This window comes from Diaporthe batatas, assembly GCF_019321695.1.
Source record: "Diaporthe batatas strain CRI 302-4 chromosome Unknown Contig00002, whole genome shotgun sequence".
NCBI lineage: Eukaryota > Fungi > Ascomycota > Sordariomycetes > Diaporthales > Diaporthaceae > Diaporthe > Diaporthe batatas.
The window spans coordinates 1709986-1731903 of NW_025408549.1; the positions used below are offsets into that span (position 1 = coordinate 1709986).

At 56.2% G+C, this 21918-nt stretch overlaps 4 protein-coding genes across 4 annotated transcripts; 2 read left to right on the plus strand and 2 right to left on the minus strand.

Annotated features, from left to right (window-relative positions):
- Positions 1 to 2871: 2871 nt before the first annotated feature.
- On the minus strand, positions 2872 to 3399 carry KVR01_001499 (uncharacterized protein; the record flags this gene model as incomplete). Its single annotated transcript, XM_044784908.1, has 2 exons — positions 2872 to 3207; positions 3289 to 3399. The coding sequence occupies 2 exons, from the start codon at positions 3397 to 3399 to the stop codon at positions 2872 to 2874; spliced, it is 447 nt and encodes a 148-aa protein (XP_044649454.1).
- Positions 3400 to 9380: 5981 nt separating this feature from the next.
- On the plus strand, positions 9381 to 12717 carry KVR01_001573 (uncharacterized protein; the record flags this gene model as incomplete). The annotated part of the gene is made up of 3 exons (XM_044790024.1): positions 9381 to 9885; positions 10001 to 10682; positions 11028 to 12717. Exons 2-3 carry the CDS (start codon positions 10027 to 10029, stop codon positions 12715 to 12717), a joined length of 2346 nt encoding a protein of 781 aa, XP_044649528.1. The 5' UTR covers positions 9381 to 9885; positions 10001 to 10026.
- A 2294-nt stretch (positions 12718 to 15011) lies between these two features.
- KVR01_001483 (uncharacterized protein) lies at positions 15012 to 18456 on the minus strand. The gene is made up of 4 exons (XM_044781247.1): positions 16454 to 18456; positions 16323 to 16400; positions 16086 to 16267; positions 15012 to 15990 (listed from the first exon to the last, which is right to left on the minus strand). Exons 1-4 carry the CDS (start codon positions 17181 to 17183, stop codon positions 15202 to 15204), a joined length of 1779 nt encoding a protein of 592 aa, XP_044649438.1. The 5' UTR covers positions 17184 to 18456; the 3' UTR covers positions 15012 to 15201.
- Positions 18457 to 18936: 480 nt separating this feature from the next.
- KVR01_001250 (uncharacterized protein) lies at positions 18937 to 21851 on the plus strand. Its single transcript, XM_044782797.1, has 3 exons — positions 18937 to 19593; positions 19673 to 19769; positions 19826 to 21851. The coding sequence occupies exons 1-3, from the start codon at positions 19470 to 19472 to the stop codon at positions 21528 to 21530; spliced, it is 1926 nt and encodes a 641-aa protein (XP_044649205.1). The 5' UTR covers positions 18937 to 19469; the 3' UTR covers positions 21531 to 21851.
- The last annotated feature ends 67 nt before the right edge of the window (positions 21852 to 21918 follow it).

Here is a 21918-nt window from a genome sequence, read left to right on the forward strand (position 1 = left end):
TGCACGCCCACAAGGTGGACGTGCGACCCAAGAATAAAAAAGGGCCCTCGCCTGTGTCACGGCTACACAGCAGTAGCGTCACCACCACCACCAGCGGTATCTTTCCAGTCATGTAACCATCAGTCCCTCAGCTATACCGAGATATCGACCACGCCCCATCCTCCCTGCCAGTATCAAGCGGTAAGCTGCTGCCGTCCCACGTCAAGGTGGAAAATCCGGGGCGTCTGGCACCAGGGGAGGCAACAAATCCCCCGATAGGCCGGGCCACCCACTCTCAACATTCTCCCCGCCTCGTTCCCCGGTTACCCCGATCGCTATCTCACCTTTATCCTTGAATCCCACGAAAAAGTCCCGTGTCAGCCCTCCCGTCTTTATCCCATTTACCACAGCCAAGGTGGGATTACGCGGCCGACCGGCCGGGCCGGCCCACCCCTCGATACCCGACTCTCTCACCTCACACCACTGACGATGTGTGGCGCATCGACGAGTTTCATCTTCTGCCCCGCCTAACCAGAGCCACAGAAGGTAGCACGTCGTCGTCGGTGAGGTTAGAGAAGCTAGTCAACCAGATGGGGTGGTGTGGGGGAGGGGCCAGGTCTTCGCCCCGGGTTGAAGGCTAGATGCTAGCAGTGGTGCCTGGGTTTCTGAGCAAGTAATTTGGGGCCCTGTCGCTTCGTGGTTGAGAGAGGTGATTGGCCCAAGGTATATCAAACAAGATGGCGAGTATTTGGTACGCACAACAATTATGCGAATGACGGTGTGTGTGTGTGCCCTCCCCCATATGTAGCCTGAAGACTGCTGTCACTCATGCATGTACGAATATATAGCCGGCGCAAAAGTTCCAGTGGCATGGGAAACTGAGTGGTAACACAAAATGGGGGCGGTCTTACGTTGTAGCTATGCAGAGTGCATTCAGCGCTTGTCTGATGACAGAAGAGTCCCTGAAGGATCGTGAATTCGCTCCTGCAACGATGTACAAGCGGGATGCGGCGGTAAGTTGGCGGGAGACATGTTGGTTTCATTGTATAATAATCCATTGTTCCTTGTGTATACCACCAAAATGTCAGAAGCTCTTGGACGACACAGATCCAAACAAATACGCTCGTTCTGTTCACCGACTTCAAAGGTTGGTTGGTTGGTCGTTGCAGGATTCATCCCATCTCATCTCTACTCATAATTGAGCTACTGGTCCCTCAGGGCTCCTTTTGCTGTGATTGTAGATAATTTCAGGTCTGCCTCCTGGGAGCTCAAGGCCCGAACTGTACGCACAAACGACTATGCAGTCATCATCAACCCTGTTCAGCGTTTATCCTGCCCGTTCGACGTCGAGCTGTTCGCCCATCCACATTCGTGGTGTGCGCGCCCAACCCCAGAACCCGCACTAGCGTCGCCCTGTCGCGCACCTTCGGTTCGCTGTCACAATCCTGAGGGCTGCATCCTGCAAGTAGAAGTTGAGAGTCATTACAATGTAGTACTGGTATGAAAATCATACCCCACTAGAGACCTGGTCGCCGCCGTACAACGGGGCACTTGTGCTTACGGGTGAAGGTTTGGTGGTGGCGATGCTTGTGGGTCGGGAAAACGGGGGGGGAGGGGGGGCGGCATCTTCGATGAGACGAGGATCAGTCCACGAAACGGCCTGAGTACATATGTATGATAGCTTCTTCCGATGGACGCCGTCTGAAGGTGGTCCTATGGGACTGTGCCAGACCGGAAGAGCAAATCGACCACCAAACCCGGGCACTGGAGTAACCCAGGCTCAAGTTGGACCATAAAATTTGCTGAAATGGAAGCCGCATGTTGGGCCAAATTCTGCTGAAGGCCAGACCGAGACGACTTCCCGCTGTTTCCCTCAACGCCCGTCGTCCAAAGACGGGACCAAGTGAGGGAGGCGGCAAGGTGTTGGGCGGTGATCGGGATACCCTTCCCTCTGGACTCTCCTGACTCACCGGCTGACGACAACAAGAGTTGACAAAGTTACCGAGGGCCAGCTGCTATGTCAAAGTGCTGTGTACCAAGTTCTGTTTGCCTGGCCTCATCGTGATCCGTGCTGTTCACCATTCGCCCCCGAGCAACAATTGCTGCCCTCGTCCGAAGGCATTGCATCTCGATTTCAGCTCCCGGCCACCGCCTTCACCCAATCCGAGAGAACGATGCGAGGCGGAGCCGTTGTTTGTTTCAAAGGAGCCCTTCGTTTCAAGCCCCTTTGCTCGCGAGTGTCACCCTATGCGCGGTGAGCATGAAATTCCACCAGGGCGGAAAAGTGCTCACCTCACGGCAGTTTGTTTAGTTTGAACCCAAGACAGGAAACGGGACTAAGTTTGCTGATCGTTTCGATCTGCATTGCAAGCCGTTAATGACTCCATTGCCGTGGTCGCACATCACGACTGCTTTAACAACCAGTGATAGTACTCCGTATGGGCACTGCGGAGGCACAAGGGGTGGGCAAATGGTACAAGGCAGTGCCACCACTCATCACCACCCCGCGGCTACCTCCCACACAGGTAGAAAGCATGCCTAAGCTTCGCAAACATCACAAGGAGCGACCGAGTCCCTGCGCTTTCAGCGCTGGACACCCCGGGATGGCCGGAAGGTTGCTGCAAGGCAACGTGCTAGGGCATCAGACCAGTCTCACTGGCTCTCGTAGGCCGACTCAGGGGTCGTGAGGAGGAGCGTGAGACGGGCGTGCATGCTGTGACGCTCGAACCGTCCCTGGGTAAGCGGTCCACCCAGCATCATCCATTCCTTGGACGGCAATGACAAGGAGGCCAAGATGTCCCTCTTGCGCCCTACTCGCCGCCCCCCCCCCACTTCCAATGAGAGACCGTTGCAGCCCAGCGGATAGTGCTTCCGACCTAGGACGAACGCCATTCAGATCGAGGTGGGTGCCCCCCCCCCAGAGCCAGTGCCTGCCTTCTCGAGCGTGGCGAGGGGACCGGACCTTGGACCCTCGTCGAAGTCCACCCACAGGCACGCGCGAAGGTCCTGGGCAGCCGGTCGCCCGGTCGTGGCAGCTTGGGTGGTGGCAAGGTAGTACAAGCAGGCCAGTTGACCCACACTCGCGCACTCGCGCACTCGCAAGACCATGGGCAAACGGCTCATAGTGCCTCGATAGTCGCCAGCAAACGCAGTCTCGGCAACTGGGAGCTTGGACACAGGAGGCATGGGACCAAACATTGGATGTCGTGAGAATGGGGGCACGTGCTTCTAGTCCAAACAATCGGCAAATTAGCTCTTCAGAGGCCGAAGGTGATTCTGAGCTCTTCATGTTTGGTTTCAGCCACTGACTTGCAGGCTTGCAGGAGAAACAGAAGGGCTCGCGAAGAGTTCGGATGTCGGATAGGCTGGACATCTCTGACAAGCTTGGAAATGATTTGAGATGCGCCCCGGGCAGAGCATAGGCGGGGGAGGGAGCCCACTCGGACCCCCGGCGAAACAACAGCCGGGAGGCTCTTGTCAGGCTTGGCATCTGGTCGTTGAGGTTGTCATCGTGTCTCCAAAAGGACGGAGGGCCGCAAGTGACAGTGTCAGCGAGGTGAATGAAGACGCGACGATGAGAGCGGAACTGTAGCACATCTCGTTAGCCAATCGTAACCGGAGTATGATTGCGAACAAAGTGGGACAGGGCTAGAGTTTGGACGGCTGGGAGCGTCTGAGGGTAGCAGGAAGCTGATTCGTGGGCGATGAAACCTATAGGGCGGGACCGTTTAGCTGGCTCGACGGATAAGATGGCTGTCGAGTTATGAGCCGGGCAATGCGACGCCAGGTCTCGACTCGAGTCGAGGGTTCACTCGTCTGGTAAGAAGCACCCTTGCTGTCACACTGACAATCGTGGCGCAGCTTCATCCTTCACGTGGATGTCCTGTCCCAAAGAGCGGGCTGGCATGGTCAAATATGGGGGAGGGGGCGAGGACTAAGTTCGTCCTGGGTGCGCATGACAGAAACAGTGGCATAGGGGACGTCAATCAAACAGAAAGGGCGATCTGCTCTGCTGGCGCCGCGAAGTGTTTGTGTTCTGAGATTAGCACAAACGCGACTGGTTCGCCAAGGAAGGGCCAGGGCGAGGGCGAGGGTGAGGTGAGCAGGGTGAGCAGGGTGGGCATGCGGCGGAGAGACGGACGACTCCCTGGGACTCGGCCGACGGAGCGGGTGTGACTGCGTAGGATTCGGCAGAGTGCCGAGCGAGCGTCTTGGTCTCGCATGGTTTCACAAGAGCTGCCGCCGCATGACAGAACGGCAGGTAAGCAGGTGTGGGCAGGTGTGGGCAGGTGTGGGCAGCTGGGGTTGTCGACAGTCGACGAGAAAACGCCGTGGGCCGTGGGCCGTGGGTCGTTGGGCGATCATTGTTTGGGACCCGCGAACACGGGTGGAGGTACGGGTGGAGGTGTGTTTGGCGTGTCAAGCAAAAGGGCACGAGGACGCGATTGGTTGCTCATTGCAGCTTCACCTGGGAGCTGCCGGTCGATCATCCGCGTCCATGGCGCAGGCCACCGGCCAGTAGGACAGGCTTTCGGTGAGCTGTACGGAGTAGGTAGGTGTAGGGCTGCCTGGCAGCCCGGCGGTGGTGGACCAAAATGGACCAGGCGGTCCAGGCCTGAGTTCATCGCATGGGCTTATCCTTTGGGTAGCGTTTTGGGCTTGGGCTTGGATGGGACGGGACGGGCAGGGGTCGGGTCCGAAGGTGGAGCTGTTAGGTAAGCTGGGAGACGGCCAGACGGCCAGTCAAAGGGACGAAAGGCCGGATGGCACAGGCTGAAGGTAGACGCTAGACCAGACGGGTAGACTCGAGACTCGAGACTCGAGACCAAAGAGGCGAGGCGACGAGGGTGGGCACAGACTTGGCCCAAAAGAGTATGTGGGCTGCCCCCGGCCTAACCCTCGAGCCTCAGGAGACATCAGATGAAACCAGGCTGGCGGCGGCTCCTGCAGTCTGCAGTCTGCAGTCCTGGTCTCTTGGTGGGGAAACGACGAGTTGAAGGGCACAAGGGCACGAGGCCACAAGAGGCACGAGGCCAGAGGCACGGCTGACGGGGCTGGCGGGGCAGACGGGGTCGACCTGGGCCCAAGGCTGGCCTCGCTGCATCTCATCTGCCGAACATCAGCACCCAAAGACAAGACCGGACCTCCGGGCCAGTCATGTACAGCAGCATCTGGTCGGTGAGGGTGAGGGTGAGGGCGGGAAGGTGGCCGAGGGAGAGGGCCATCCATGACCGAGTCGCACCCGAATCGGATGCAGCCTAGCTCAATCTGGGTCTGAAGCAGCAGCGCCCGAGCCTGGACGAAGCTCACCAACCGGATCAAGCTGGGCTGGCTGGCACTGGCTGGCTGGCTGGCTGGCTGGCTGGTCGTCAGTGACATGTCGATGTGTTTGTCCGTGGGGCGGAGTATTGCACGTCGTCTCTGTCCTGGCCCCGTCTGGTCCTTCCCGCACGAGGCTGAGAGGGAGGGCTTGCTCGCTCGACTGCAGCCCGCTGCCGCAGAGCAAGAGGACCACTCTACCACAGTACTCGCTTGATCGGCCAACTCTATCAAGTTGTAAAATGGCCCACAGGCATGGTACTATGTACGTCTTTGCTGTCTGTCCCTAATTTTAGGAACCGCCCTCGCGTCATTCCCACCCTGGGCCGGGTTGACGAGCCCTACGAGTAATCCACCACCGACAGAGTCCCACCTGCCATAGCGGGCGACCGCTCCGCAAGGACCAGGCCCCCTTCGTTTCCCTGTCCAGGTCCAACTCCACGTCCATCGTCGATGCGCGATGTTGACAGCCGCCCTGGTATTATTGTCATTGTTGTTATTATCAACTTCAAACTTTTGAGGCTCGTGCTGCCTGCGCCGCTGCGGGTCATGCATGGCACGGCTTGCCCTAATTGGGTGACAGCAAGGCCGTGAACCGTGAACCGTGGACCGTGGATTCATCGCATGCCTATCCGGGCATGTGCCAGTGTGCAAGGGCAACCCGTGGCATTCCCCCAGCACGTCAATTTGGCATGTTGGGACACCTCTCAGCCCGAGCATTGGACGATCCACAACGCCCCGGCCTGCCAAAACTGCCAGAGCAGGCACCCTTGGCACCCAGGCTGCCAGGGGGACACTGGCAGGTGGCAGGCCGGGCCACAACCACCACGACGACGGCGACGACTGCGCATGAATGTGATGATACCTGATCCCTGGAGCCGACGAGTTTCTTCAGACTTCGGCTGAAACACAGGCTGAGCACTCCACCTCTGCAGTGTCCACCACACCCGAGCCCTCCTCCCACACCACCACCTGCCCTACTGCTACCCTGCGACCTGGAGATGCCATGGCCATGGCTGTCGGAGGGGCAGAGGGGGGGGGCAGAGGGGGGCAGACACTCATCAGACAGGCAAAAGCGCGACCTGCGGGCTGCGCACTGCGCCTGCGACACAACGTCAACCCATCAGTTCAGTCCCATGCATGCATCTGCATCTGCACCCATGCCACCTAGCCCACGCGAAATCTGACAGTCGCCCTCGTTGGCCCCGCATCCGCTCAGCGCTGCTCTGCATATTTGCGACCCTAGGCTCAACCTTGCCCGGGCTGCTAGTCACCCACTCACAGCCCGTCGCCCGTCCGACCTCTCTCTGGTACCGAGTTGTACTTTGTCGTGAGCACTGACTGTGCAGCAGCGTTCTCCAGTCGTATGCACCGTCGCCCGCCTCCCACCTGCCTCAGGTTCTTCTGAAACATCCAGCAAATCCCACGGACCAATCGCGTCAGGACTCAATTCACCACCCACCGACGACATCCCATGTGTGCTGCGCAGCCGCTGGCCCATCCGACGCCGAGCCTGGTGGACGAATCTGATGTCAGGCTGTCTGACAGCTATCACGGCACTTTTTGAGATCTATGCCGCCATCGCGGAATACAGATGATGGGAAATGCCAGGCCAGCGAAACCTGCACAAGAATTCGGCAGGCCCCATCTGTCAGCGGTGGTACTTGGCGGCTGTTGTTCTAGGCTGGCCCGGCAAATCGACTAGAGTTTTTTCCCGCTCAAGGCGCATCAAGGGACTCGTGTGCCTGCTAACCTCAGCCGCCGTCCGTTTCCCCATTGATCGGCGCAACGGTATTTGATGCCGATCTCTCACTATGCCTCCAAGCCTCCGGTGGTGCCCTTGTCAACGGAGAGGGTTTCACAGCCTGGGAGGCAACGGGCAAAGGCAGCTCACATGTGAACCCCCACCTTTGCCTCCTCTTCAACACCTGGGGCCGAGGGCCCTTACTCGCTGCAGTTATAGGTGCTAAGACTAGCGATTCACTCACAGGTAGCGCCCATGCTGGAAATAGGTAAATTAGCAGGTTCCGAGCGCAACGGAACCGCTTTTCGGGGCTCGCTTCCACCAGGCCGCGGCCGCAGGAAATGACACGTTGGGTTGGCAGTCATGGTCCCGCTGTGTTCTTCGCCCCCGTTCGGAGGTTTTCTTTGCACCTTGTGCGGCTTCTCCCGCGCCCACCTGCAGTGACTATGGTGCTCCTGGTACTCCGTACAATCCACCCAACTGTTCGGTTTTCCCTGCCCAGCGACAGCACACCCAGGCAGCCAGGCCGCGTCTAGAACATGGTGCTTCCGGCTGTCGCATTGCTGCAGAAGGCAGCTCGGTACTTGATCCCAGAAATCTACCAGATCTGCCTCATTCTTTCCTGGTAGTGACCAGAGTTTGTCGCCCTTGCGTTTAATCGTCCATGATCGCGGGAGAGACAATGCGACCAGGGACTACAATGGTGGTTAGCAAGTCTCTGAGCTCCTCCTACCCCAAGGTGCTCTCGTGCTATCGGACAAGTCTGCCCACATGAATGGTTTCAAGCCCCATCCCGGGTCTCAGTTTGCAGATCTCCCCTGCCTGCTGCGCCTCGAGACCGAGTACGTACCTGACCACGATGCCGTCGCATGGCTCCCACAAAGGGAGCAAGGACTGTACACGCAGCCTGGGCAGCTAGTGGTCGGCCGTGGATTTCCCTGTGGTGATCGCTCCGCCTCGGATCAGACGAGCATCTGACGCCATGATCAACCGGAGCCAATCTGATACAAGGATATTATTTTCAAACGGCGCCGGCAAGTGGATGCACTACCCCCAGGGCGGGCCTCGGCGAGCACGTATCACCTACACCCACACCAAAGATCCATACCCATGGTCGAGACAGGGACCACCACGCTGGGCGATTGAACCACTCGGGAGGCTCAAGAGCCCCGGCCAAAACCTACCTGTGGGGACTGCTCAAGATTCTGTGAAGGCTTTACCTCAATGCGTGAGGCGCCCTGCCTTGCCTTGCCGCAACTGGAAACTCTTTGCTGCACTTGACCTCCCTTGCCCTCCCGTGCCCATCGCTTGCTGCCACCGCCGGAGAGCTGGCCCTCCCTTCCAAATTCACCCTCGACGCATTGATTCCGGTCAGGGGTGAGTTGCCTCCAGCGCTGTGTGGCCCGTTGCTGTCTCTTGGAACATGGACTGAACCCTCCCCTCCTCCCCAGTATGCCAGGCTTGCCCTTCTCGGATCGCCAAACAGATCTCCTTTTCAGCCACCTCTCCACGCTTTATGCGTTGTCGGCACTGCCTTGTTTCTATTCCCCTGGCGCCGTTGCTAGTTCGTGCCTGGTGCTCCTGGCTCCCTCCTGCTGAGTGGTTTCTCGTAGTTGTCGTCGTCACCCCGAGAGTCGTCACCGTCGACAGCTTTGACTATCACCCCCGTACATTTCTGTCTGCCCGGTCTTGAAACTCATCTTTTTATCCTCATCAGGTGAATAGAGGAGCATTCAACAGTTTGGACCGGATTCTTTACCATATCTGTTCGACGCATCTCTTCACCCGATCCTGATCTTAATCTCATCGACGGTGGCTTGCTCTGGGCGACTTCATCTGGCGTTTTCTGGCTGGTCCACACTCGACTTCAGAGGCATCGTCCCAGCGCGTCTCATCCGTCTCAAAGGGAATCCGTCCAGCTAGTCTGGACAGCTGCTCGTTGCTTGTTTCGTTCGGCTTCTTCGGTTTCCGATTCGATTGGGGGGGGGGGGTTCAAGCCATTTCTTCTTCTGCCATCTTTCGGATGGCCATTGCTCGACCTGTCCGGCTCCTGGGATTTGGTGTTTCAAGTGTTTGAATCTACTTCGGAACTGTCAGTGCCACTCAAACGTTGATCCCGTCCTGGAGTTCGACAACCTTATTCCTCTTTGCTATCCCTGCCACGGATCGTACTACAAAGTACTAAGATATCCCATCCCGTCCACATCCAACCTACATCGTGACACTTGACAACATCTCCACCTGCTTCATCAGACAAACTTACAACATTTAATACCAAAACCCCCTCCACTGAGGCTTCTTCGCTTCCTTCACTTCTTGTCTCCTGTACCCCCTCACCAGGAATCCCACGACCCTGGGTCATCACTGCCAGATCAAACAACCAACCGGGCCTTCGTCAACAAGGTCACCATCACCTCGTGTCACATACCTGAGCCGACAAACATCCCTCTATCTTTGTGGCCCTCGATGGGTGCTTAGTGCTTGCTTGACATAAAAGACAACCAACGAAGACGTCTCCCTGGAACCTCTTTGACGTGTGAGCCTCACATCACAACCGCCTGCCAAGGGAGCTTGTACGACATCCAAGGACAATCAGTGTTTGTCCAGTGAACCGGTTGAGTGCTGCGAGGATCAGCTTGGGAGGACCAGCTTACGAGGTCTGGCGCTACGAGGCACTGTTTGCCCCTTTTCCTTCATAAGACAGCTGGCTGCCCAAGAAGGTTGGAGGTGCTCGCCCGACTATTTTTTAAAACGAAAGAGGTGGTAAACACAAGTACGAAAGCATTGGACTGTCTATCCTCGCCGATTCGGCCATCACAACCTGGCATACTTCAACAACAGAGGTCAGTCACCTAAGTGGATACTTGTTTTTGGCATGGTGATCTAGCACATGGACCAACTCTTTGATCCTTGGGAGCCTCATCCGTATGGGTCAGTTGAAGCTGACGTTTTTGCCAGGTACTGCCTCTACCACAAGTGGCTCAATGAACGTCACTTCGCTACTAAACACTTCGGGAGCGGCGCAAGCCGCAGGCGCAAGGCGTGCTTCAGGCCCGGTCACCTTGGGTGGCTATGAGGCAGGAGACAGGATGGTGCCCGTCCGGACTTCAAGCGAATCAAGGCTGGCCGGACGAAGCAGGACACCTTGGGATGCTGGTGGATACTCTCTACCATTGACCCTGAACGTCAAGAACGTACAAAACTCACCAGCAGCCAAACCTTCCTTCTACACAGAAGCAACACCAGTTGACAGCGTCGGCTCGACCAGCCCGAGGTCACCAAAGCACAAGTTCTCAGACAGCCGCAGCAGCCTCTCGTCATACACAACGATGTCGTCAAATACTTCGAGTCACTCTCGGTCGCACTCAAGAATCTCATCACTGTCCACAGTGAGCGAGTATCAGCCGATGAACTCCTATATGTCTGATTCAACCCCAACGGAAAGGCAGATGTCTGATCCCGACTCTGGGATGACGTGCCCAACCGTTGTTGAGATTCAACCCCCTTCACCATCTAGGAGGGCCTTTGACGACGTCTCCCCTGATGCCTCGGACAATGATAGCTCAATGCATTCAGACCGACCCCGATCGCCCTCAGATGCCATTCTGGTTCGAAACAGAGCGCTTGCAGGAAGTGCAAGGTACGTTAAAGTGAATTTACAATACGTGTTGTTTGGCTGGGTCGTTTGGCTGTGTTATTCCGTCCAGTGTTTACCCCTCTATTGTTCAGATGTGAATGGCTTCCAGGTTGTGGGGGACCCACTTAGCCCAGTCACTTCTTTTCAGTTGTAATTGTTCGTCCCATTGTGACCCATCTGTGCTCTGGTTGGCAGACTGGCAATGGTTCATTTGGTATTGTTCTCTTTCTTCTTGACTGCTTCTCGGCCAGCACATATTTAAGATCACGGACCTGGTCTCCTGGCGCGCTCTTCTTTCATCAGCAACTGCGACGCGTCGATCAGATGTGCTGACTTTCACCACTGCAGTCCAAGTGATTCCAGGATCATTAATTCTTTTCTGCGGCCTGATTCACCCTCAGCCTCAATTTCTCGGGCACACAAGAGGACGGTATCAGCTCCAGATTTCCCCTCTCTCCAACAAAGATCACATCATTATCCTTCGTTTGGCCCCATGGCTGAGCCTACCCCCCCGAAGTCGCCACAGGCCGATGAGCAGCAGTCAGTTGGCTCGGACACTGCCATGACCACCTCTACAGCTGAGAACACCCAGACGGCCCCGGTGCTTCCTCGCTCTGCCCCACCTGAGCCCAAGTGCATGTTCGTGGATCCATGTACCACTGGATCTTCGCTCAGGAAGGCTATTTCTCACATCTTCGGTCGAAACAAGCTCTGTACCAAGGCCATCCCTCATGGAATCTGGGTTCACTACTGTCGCAAGCATTACCAGAGGTCTCGTTATCGCAATGCTACTGACTATGCGATTCGACAAGTCGAGCTTGTTCTGATCCAGATCGAGAAGGTCCACGATTGGAGCGAGGAGAACATCAAGACCGGTCGGCGAGGAGAAGGCGTGCTCAAGCACTGGACTTTGCAGGCTCGTAAGCGCGAGGCCAAGCGCCTCCAGGAGTCTGACTCACGAAAGCGCCGCTTCAACGACGAGGACGACGATGACCAAGAGTTCAGCAGCGGCACAGCGATCCCTGGCTGGCTACAAGACAAGCTTAACAAGGACTACGGAACCGAGGAGATGCTTGCAATCATCAAGGATGTCAAGGCCCGAATGGACGCTGGGGAGATCCAGCAGATACCCGACATCGAGATCCTCCCCGAGATCATCACCGATGGTAATGAGTCGAGGCCCAAGGCAACTGTCCGCCGTACCGGTAGCAACGGCAGCGGCCACCGCCACACCAAGTCTGAGGTCTACCGAGCCCCCCCTTCCATGAGCAGCTACAACGGTCGCCCGGGCATGGCATTCGGCCAGGACAACAAGCGCTTCCGTACTGGCGCCAGTACCTACCAAATGCCCATCCACAACCTCACCCACCGCTCGCTGGGTGGCATGAATCAGGGTTATCCGTATCAGATGGGTAACGGGTTTGCAGCCATTGCCGAGAACCAGGCCGACCCCAACTTCTGGAGCCCTCAGTCGTACAGTAGCAACACTGTCTTGCCCGCTCCTGTTCCTCAGCGCCACGTCAGTGTGCCTATGGCTCCGGACAACAACACTGTCCAGTCTTATGCGCCTCAGAGTCGTCCTATGCACGTTAGAAGCGTGTCAGAGAACCCTGTGCTGCACAACTCCGGAAACGGCCCAACTGGCTTCCGCCCTTACGCTTCGCAGCCCAGCCAGGCTTTCCAGCCGCAGGAGATGTTCGCCAACTACCCGCCGCCTCAGAGCTATGGAGGACCCCCGAACTACCAGGGACAGAGTTATGACCCAAGCCTGGGCTCCAATGACCCTAACGCGCGGTTCTTCGGCCAGATGGACGGAGCCTTCGATGGTGGAGCCGACTGGGACAGCACGCGCAACGGCCACGCTCGCGTTCAGAGCACGTCCTCCATGCACCCAGCACACATGCAGCGACACTTGTCTATGTCCGGTGGCCCCCCTTCGATGAGCTCCCTCCCGTCGATGAACGGCATGGGCAACAACGGCATGCCCACCTACGGCTACGGAGAGTACCAGCAGCACCAGCAGCAGCACCGCTACTAGCTGTCTTGTATCCCAGCGTTGCACAAGCTCTTCTGAAATTCAATCCAGGATTTATTTCTCGAGTTTCAAAAATCTGGATGCTCAACTGCCGGGTGTTTACACCTCTTGGACTCTCTCATCGATGAGATTTGGTATTGTTTTGGGCGTCAAGGCACGCTACGTTTTTGGTACGGTCGGCGACGGGGACGGCGAAACTGGAAAAAAGGGGTCGGTCTGGTCAGGCCATCATTCGAGATACCACGTGTTGCGCTTCCCTTTCTTTTTATCATATGATCCTTCCTAATACTTGATGTCATCAACGCTTCTCCTGCGCCAGCGCGGGGATGTCGCGGCGAGTTTCTTCATCACATCTGGTTCTCATTGCACGGAAAAGGGCAAAATGGCTGTTGGTGTTGGGGTTCTCATGACGAGACGATTTGAAGACTCGATGAATGATTTGCGGTCTTCCATTACTTTCCTTAATTAATAAGCTATTTGTTCCCGTCTGTCCAGCTGAATGGTGCAAGTTTGGTGGGGGATTGAAAGCCGAAGATGACCGATAGGATCTGGCTCATTGAGCCTGCCTGCCGCTGCGGTGGAGGGAAAACATTAGTCTGTCATTTGCGTTGGTCATCGTGATATGCAACCAAATTGCCCTGATGGACATTACTTTAGACACAGGATCCAGATCATTATTTTGTGAAAGAAGAATTCTCTGCTTCGGGGTGTGCACTTGGTGATTCGTCTGATTTTGGGCTCATCCAAGCTTGCAGCAAGCGAGCATTCATTCACCTTCACTGGCACTCCAGCTGCCAGCCTGGCGTCTGCCCGGGCCTCCCCCACCACGTTTGATGCCTGTCAAACAGTCACTCGCCTGAAGTGACGAATTTGCCAATCTTTGAACCAGTTCAATGCAACCTTGAGAGGTCATTCAGGAGCTCTGCTGCCTGAGCTGCTGGCAATGGGTTGTGGAGGGGCCATAGCAAAGACAGCTGTCGAAAGCAATGAAGCCAATGAAGCCCTTATCACCCCGCCCACAAATGCCAGGTCTCAGGCCCCTTTCTTCAATCTATCATGCCCCAATGCTTTACCAAAAGCACTTTATACATAACATTCACCCCTTTTCTCATCATCATCATCACTATCTTTCAGTACCTATGGGAACTTCTTTGCTGACTTGAAATTTCCCGTAAAAATCTAGACAACTTGTAACATGTTACACCATCCAAGGTTCAATTACATGCCAGAAGTATTGGGAGACGAACAAAATAACATGGCTCTGTCTGCAGGTGTACATTCTCCAACATGCTGCAGGCTACCAGACAGTGAGTATTGCTTGTTCCGGGAAACCCAAGGCCACATGAACATGGGGTACCGAGCTTGTCGAAGCCCGGCCAGGAATGGCCACAGGAATTCGTCCTGACCTGACCCTGGCACGGCCGAGGATCTCCAAGAGCAGCCATAATGTTGCCACTGCGACACAGGGATGAGCGGGGACTGGAACCACGCAGTTGGTGCATTTCACACTGCCCCGAAATGATAATATTGACACTACATACTGGAACAACGGAGATGGTGATGCTCCAGGGACCAAGAGAGTTGGTTTCAAGAGCAGAGAGAATGGCCGCATGACACACATTAGCCGACACTTGGGACGACGGGCTGGGACATGTAGGCTTCTGGTTAGTGGACCAGTTTTACCTGGGACGAACGCGATCCAGGCGGAAAGAGAGGGGGGGGCGGGGCGCGTAACGGGAAATTCGAACTTGCTGAAACTTGACCGGAGAATCAGGCCACCAGGACATGAGCCAGAGAGTGGATTGGAGGCGGGAATAGAGAGGCGGAACAGGTTGGATGTCCCAAGTCTGGAATCCTTCGGGACGAGTGAGATTGCCGCACTCAGAGAAATAACACAACGGGGAGTTTCTCGTCATCGTCTTATTGACAATGGCGGTGAGACTGCCGAGTATAGAGGTTTGTACGCTCGTCGGTTTGGGTATCCGCTAATTGCCCCCAAAACTTCTACGGAATAACCTCCAACGGGACAACCTCATATCCTCCTATAAAATAACATCTTACAAGATACCTAGGTACTCAGTACCTTGCTAACTTCCTACAGCATAACTTTGTCCATTAACTCAGACAGATATCCAGGTAAACTAAAGAGGCTTTGCTGTGACATTATCCAAGTTGGGGGAGGTGTGACGGTATTACGGTGATAACGTATGTGACGCACAAAAGGACCGCCATGGGGCAAATAAAATACGGCCAGGTTTCAGTGTAAGATTGATGCTCTCGAAAGAAATGGTATAATTTGGTATAGTGAACATTGAAATAACTACACGTAGTGTGTAACTGGACGAGAACACCAGGGGTGGAACATGGGACACGAGCGCCGCTTGTGGTCATTCATATATACTGTGCCCCGATTCTTCAGCAGAAGTAGCAGGAACCCAGAGAAAAACATGTACATACAACAGTGCACGGCAAATGGTATGTCGAAGATCAAAAGTGCAGGTTGGCCGAGTTTTGCAGCAGGAACTCAAACTGAGGCTGGCGAAAGTTATCGGGTATCAGGCTCGCCTTGTCAGCATCAAACTGGATCAACTGATTGCCGGACGCCCAGTCGGGCCAGTTGATGAGTTGCTCGCCCTCTGTTGCCCTGGTGCCGCCGGACGCGTCGTTGGGGTCCAGATTGTACGCAAAGTTGAGGAAGTAATTCAAAATGGCCGAGGCGGCAAAATTGTCCTTGATTCCGTAGAAGACTTGGAGGAGATCGCTGCCGTGGGTTGTCCCCAGCACGGGTGTCCCTTGGTCGTACTGGCTCAGGTACGACCAGCGCTTGACGCCTGGCTGGATCTCCGTTGAGACGTTGAGCACTGCCCGCCGGGACATTGTGAAGACGGCGTCTCCGAGAAGTGCGCAAATGCGCTTGAACTGTGGGTAGATGTCGTTGTCGTCGCCTGTGTCGAAAGGCGAGCCCTGGGCCGGGTCGTCGGGGTAGGCATCTACAAATTGGTCCACAATCTGCGGGTCGGTGTTGGTGAAGTACAACGTCTTGAGGTAGTCCTTGAACTCGTCTCCGGTGGTGATATTACTGGTGAAGATGCCGAAGAGGGTGCCCTCGTCCTTTTGGTCACCGAGAATGAAAGGAACCTGAGGAAGATTGCGAGAGGTCGCGATAGTCTCAGGCGACGCCATCAGGAACTTCCCGTCTGGACGTGGCAGGTAAGAAAGGGCAAGGGAGTTAAATGAAAGAATTCCGGGCACCGAGTTCATTGAATCGAGGAGTTTCTGGGGGCAGATGGTGTCAGCCAAGCTCGCAGGAATGCTGGCACACCACATTGTAGACAAACAGCAACAGGCGTTGTACGGCACGGCGTGCTTACCTGATACTCTGCCTTGCGCAAGCAATTTAACGTGTCTGCCTCTCCCGCACACCCAACCCCCTGAACGACGGCGTCGTAGACCTGCTGTGCCTTGGGACAGTCAACTGGATCGGTCGGCACAGCGGAGCCAGAATTCATGATCGCTCCTCTGAAGAGAGGCTTCCCCTTGTACGTTATGTCACCTGGGTATGACCGTCAGCCTGCCGGAAAGCACCTCATCGACGGGCGAGATCTTACCGTTGTTGGCTATCAACTGATCAAATATAGAGATGGCTCCAGCGCTCTCGCCCCAGAGCGTCACCTTGGTTGGGTCACCTGTTGGCTTGTTAGACAGCACGGTATGTTTCGGGCTTGTTCAAGGTAGTCACCTCCGAAGGCCGCGATATTGTCAGCTACCCACTGCATGCCCAAGCGTTGGTCTAGCAGGCCAAGGTTGGCGCTTCCCTCAGCCAGGACTTCTTTGCCTGCCAGGAAGCCAAACCCGCCCACGCGATAGTTGACCGCGGCGAACACGACAGGCTTGCCAAGCTCGACCGACCGTGCGACGACGTTGGAGCCATCGTACATCGCAGTGCCGCCGAGCTCAAAGCCGCCTCCGAAGATCCACAGCATCACGGGCAGGTTGTCTCCCTCCTTGGTACCCGCTGGGCGCTGGACGTTGACCGTCAGGCAGTCCTCCTGGCCCCCGATGATGTTGTTCTTGAACAGAGGCGAGTTGACTACCGTCTCCAGAATATCTGCCGCGACCCCCGGGACGTTTGCGATATCGATGTCCTCCCCAAACAAGAACTGCGGACACTGCTTGGGCAGCAGAGTCGTGGCATCGACATGTCCCAGAGAACGGCTCGGATCCAGTGGTACGGGAGGCCTCAGGCGGTTGTTCCCTACGGGAGGTTGGGCAAATGGGATTTCCTTGAAGCTCTCGACGAAACCGCCAGCCGAGCCGATAAAGGGGAGCACGCTGCCCTCGACGGTGGCTTCGGGCGTTGTGGTCTTCACGGTGGGTCCAAAGAGGCGCTTCTCTTTGGTGGATTTTATCCTTGGGGCCGCCTCGGCCGTTGAGCACAGCAGGAGGAGGGAAACGAGTGTTGAGATCATCCTAGGCGTCTAGACGAAAGACAGGCAGTGTTCAGCAGAGCACAGCGAATGAGGGCTGGGTTGGCTGGACAGGAGGGACCGTGTATAAGCACAGCGAGTGGTTGGCGTGACCAACCCTCTCTGCGGGAGCACACGAGATCATCGTGGACGAGATGGTGTTGTTTTATCAATATCCCATAAACAACCCCCGCCGGCAAATACAACCTTTTCGGCATTGCATCATGCTGAAGATCATGCATGCGTATGATGAACACGGGGACAACATTTGGAGGCACAATCAAAGTTCCCGAGGCTTCCTGAAGGGGAGTGTGACTGACAGCTGACTCTAGGGGTGAGAGTTGTGCTGATGGCTGAGGGGCTTCGAATGGAATTCCCGATTTGGGATACTACTGAACCACCACCCCACCACCCCTGAGGAGCGCCGGAGGACCTATCCATGAACGAGATGCCCTTGTGCGTGGCCGCCGTTGATACGCAGCCCTGCCGTTTGTCGGCACAAGGCACAACATCAAAGCCAGACGAAGTGAGGGGAACGTGGCTTCGGCACCACCACCACCAGCGGGATTGGACCTGGGGATTGGCCATCCCGTTCTTCGCGGGGTTAGGAAGTTCCCTAGCACTTCGGCAGCTTGCGGAGGCAAGATGGGATGAGGATCGCCTCCTGCGGGCCCAATGAGAAATGACCACTTGAGCACTGCAAGCCGGGCGGAGGAACAAGACCTTGTCTGGACCGGTAAAGTTGAGGTGATCGCCAGGTGACCGGACGACAGGGTGGACCAAAAGGGCAGTCTTCAGCGCCGACCATGCTTCTCGTATTCGGAACTGGCGTACGGGTGGGTGGGTGCCTGTGGTGAATTGCCCAGAAAGACCGAGCATGATCTACCTGAGACTTGGGCAGGGCAGCACGGTGAGAGAAGACGAACCCTGTGGGAGAGGAGCGGGAGGAGAAGCTTGTTCACCGAGCTGGTGGGCCTGGCACTGAGGTAGGGCTGCTCCCTGCCTGGGCCGGCGCTGCGAACTGCGAACTGCGAACCACAGGAGTTATCCATCTTGCCATCCTGCCGCCTCGGGCGTACAAGGTTTGGACGGATTCGTGCGGCCGCGGGATCAGCAAAGGCAGACACGGCATGACGAAATGTGCCCATAGAACAGATGAGAACAGACGAAGACGATGGACCAGGTGCAGTCTTTCGATTGACGTGCCTTGTGCAAGACGTTGGAATAACCTTTTGCAAGGGTTGCTTTTCCCTGAGGCACCCCGGCCACAGGACTGGAATGGTATGGCTGCGGTAGGACGGCTGCGGTGGGATCACCACGTGTCGTCTCTGGTGGATTACAGATAGCGCACCAGGTACCTAGGTACACATTCATTGTCTCGGAGCCGAACGAGAAAATACGCAGGGTAGCTGCCAGGCTGGGGGGCCCTTAATAAGGCCCGAATGACCCTTCTCAGGAGTATTCTCACGTTGGATTGATGCTTGATCTTCAGGGACAGCTCCAAGGGGCATTCCGAATCAGGAAATGCTTGCACGATGATGCACCTGTCCAAACTTGTGTGATCGATCGATCAAGGAGCATGAATGGTTTGCAGCATACTCTACAACTGCCCCTATTTGGCTCTGCAAGTACTTGTGATGCGTGATCCCGAGCGGCAGACCCCACGGGTCGAACCGCCAGACCGCCCCACGCGGCCATCTGCACTTCGATTTGGTACTTGCCCCGTGCAGGGCCAAGTGCAGTGCACCCGCAGCTCCTCGCTTGGCTCGCTCATCTCGCTCACCTTGCTCACCCTGATTGCTTCACTTTGGCAGCGTGGGCATATTGCATTTTGTGAGAGCACACACGTGCGTCGTCCCCTGAGCATCTAGTTCTCTTGGCAGGCCCCCAGGCCCCCAGGCCCCCAGGCCCGCGGCTGCTCGCTGCGGCTCGGGGATGAAACACTAACAATGGTACCGTGCGTCTCCAGGGATCTGTGCGCCACGAGACGTCAATGACGACCCCTCTCCCGCGGGAATGGCCTTTCACTTGCACACGATAACGTTCTGCACCCACTGAGTGCTATTTTTCACATGCCATCGCTGCCAGTATTGTTTGTTTCTCCTGTACCACTTTCTCTCGTGCACGGCTGTCGTCAATCAAGGGAATTCCCATCGAGCGTCAGGTTCCTAGCAGAGAGCCCTGCTGCGGATCTGCTCCCCGCAGTCGTCCCTCTCCATCTCTCCCTCACCCTGTCTCAACCTCTACTACAAACCGGCACGCCGATTGGCACGCCCTGACGAGCCCAAGATGTTGTCTGCATTATGTGCCCTGGCCGGGGCCGTCTTAGCATATGCTGCCCTGTCCTGTTTCAATGGCCTGCGCTCTCGCATCGCAGCTGCCAGGCGGTCAGGACTGCCATATGTGGTCACCCGTAAGTCTCTCACACACCTCCAAGTGCTCTGCGGCCTTGGCAAGCTGTACCTATTGCTAAGTGCCAATTCACATGTTAGCCATATCGCCCTTCAGCCATTACTGGTTGTTGACGTTCAAGATATTGACGCCCCTGATCAAGACCCTGCCCAAGTCATGGTGGGAGAGCTGGATAGAGTAAGACTTCAGTGTGTCTGTTTCATGGCAGCCCAGCTGACCTTGGAACCCAATAGTATCATGCAACCTGACTGGGCATATCGCCTACTCCGTGAGCCCTGGGACCGGCTCGGCGATAGCTTTCTATTGGTCTCGCCATTCAAAACCATCATGTGGACATCCAGCGCAGAAGCCATCCATCAGATAACAGCTCGGCGCGAGGCCTTCCCCAAAGATACCTCGGCCTACGAGATCCTGGCCATCTTTGGGCGGAACATGCTCACCACCGAGGGTGCTGAGTGGAAAATGCACCGCAAGGGGGTGTCGCCCAGCTTCAACGAGCGAAATGCTGCCTATATCTTTGGCGAGTCAATCCATCAGACTCAAGGGATGATATCGCAATGGATGGGAGATGATGCTGAAACCAGGCAGAGGACCACCAGTGCAACCATCAACACTGTTGAACACGACACTATGACCCTCGCACTGAACATCATAGCCCATGTCGGGTTTGGGCTGAGGTTCTTTTGGCCGGGCCAGAAGATGCCGGATGACCTGAGTGTCCAAAACAAGAAGTACGCGAGTTTTGAGCCTCCAAAGGGCCACTCTTTGACCTTTGTGGACTCATTGGCCACGGTCCTCGAACGGATCCTTGTGCTCCTGCTCACGCCCCAGTGGCTCCTGAAATATCTTCCATTCAAGGCAACCCAAGAGGCGCTGGTCGCTCGCAACAATTACGCCAAGTACATGCAAGAATTCCTAGAAGACAAGATCGAGGAAGCTCACAGGGGCGCCAGCAGTGATGGTATGGACATTATGGGCCAGCTGGTGCGAGCCACCTATGGTGATAAGGGCAAGCACCAGAAGACGGGCGAGCAACCTAAGATGACAGACGAGATGATCAAGGGCAACGCCTTCATAATCATCGTCGCCGGCCACGAGACGACAGCCAACACCCTGCATTTCACCCTCTGCGAACTTGCCAACAACCCAGCGGCACAGCGTGCGCTGCAGGCCGACGTGGACCGCCTCTTCGGGCGCGACAGCGACCCGTCGACGTGGAACTACGAGAAGGACATCAACGCCCTGTGCGCCTCGAACGTCGCGGCGTGCATGAACGAGGCATTGCGGCTCATCCCGTCGGTTGTGGATATCCCGAAGCACGTCAGCCCCGGCCAGGAACAGGCGATCACTCTCGATGGCGACAAACACGTGCTTCCAGGAAACACCATGATCATTCTCAATACGGTCGGCGTGCACCGGAATCCAAAATACTGGCCGACGAAGCAGAAGAGTGGGGCCTCGGGGGAACCGAATGATCTGGACGAGTTCCTCCCGGAGCGTTGGTACCGCCCCTCGCTGACCAAGGCGGCCGAGGCGCAAGAAGACGAGGAGACGGAGGACTTTGGCGGGTTCAAGGGCCGCGACACTAGCGAGCAATTGTTCAGACCAGTGCGGGGCTCCTTCATCCCGTTCAGCGACGGTGCCCGCTCTTGCCTAGGGCGACGGATCGCGCAGGTCGAGATGCTGGCTGCGCTCGCCGTGCTTTTTCAAAAGTACAGCATTGAGCTTGCGGTTGACGAGTGGGCGTCGGATGACGAGGTCGCCGGCATGGGGCTAGAAGAACGGAAGAAAGTATACGAAAAGGCAAGAGCCAAGTCCAGGGAAACCATCAGGCAGGCGACTTCGATACTGACGCTCAAGTTGCACGGGAAACTCAGGGTTCCTGTCCGGTTGGTGAAGAGAGGGGAGGAGAGGTTTGTGAGTGCGGTGGACGTCTGATGGATGTAACAACATGGCTACGCGTCGTCAAACTTGGACGCGACATTGGGCACAGATGTAGTATCCATCCAGTCTGGAGACTCTGTAGTATATCCAGGTATCTATATGGAGTCTGACTGATACTCGATGGCAGAAGCGGTGCGGTTTGCATCATGTTGTTGGCCGAGTCGACAGTCAGGTGGGAGGTCTTCACAAGTACATGCGCGAACTGGGCACCTTCGTATGTATTTCCAACAAAGGGCTCCCGATCCTTGCGGAATGACACCATCAAAATGGGATCGACCGACAATGATTTGCTAACCGGTGCGCGAGCAAATTGCCTGTACCCATAATAGCAGCCGTGGATGGCAAATTCTGGTACGCTGTCTCCAGACAAAGAAATGGTCCC

Excerpts from the sequence above, each read along its gene's own strand:
- KVR01_001250 (XM_044782797.1), top strand. The coding sequence starts at position 19,470 with ATGTTGTCTGCATTATGTGCCCTGGCCGGGGCCGTCTTAGCATATGCT. Across the intron at positions 19,594-19,672 it reads ACTGCCATATGTGGTCACCC|CCATATCGCCCTTCAGCCAT; the intron begins GTAAGTCTCTCA and ends TTCACATGTTAG. Across the intron at positions 19,770-19,825 it reads TGGTGGGAGAGCTGGATAGA|TATCATGCAACCTGACTGGG; the intron begins GTAAGACTTCAG and ends GGAACCCAATAG.
- KVR01_001483 (XM_044781247.1), bottom strand. The coding sequence starts at position 17,183 with ATGATCTCAACACTCGTTTCCCTCCTCCTGCTGTGCTCAACGGCCGAG. Across the intron at positions 16,401-16,453 it reads CAATATCGCGGCCTTCGGAG|GTGACCCAACCAAGGTGACG; the intron begins GTGACTACCTTG and ends ACAAGCCAACAG. Across the intron at positions 16,268-16,322 it reads TCAGTTGATAGCCAACAACG|GTGACATAACGTACAAGGGG; the intron begins GTAAGATCTCGC and ends GGTCATACCCAG.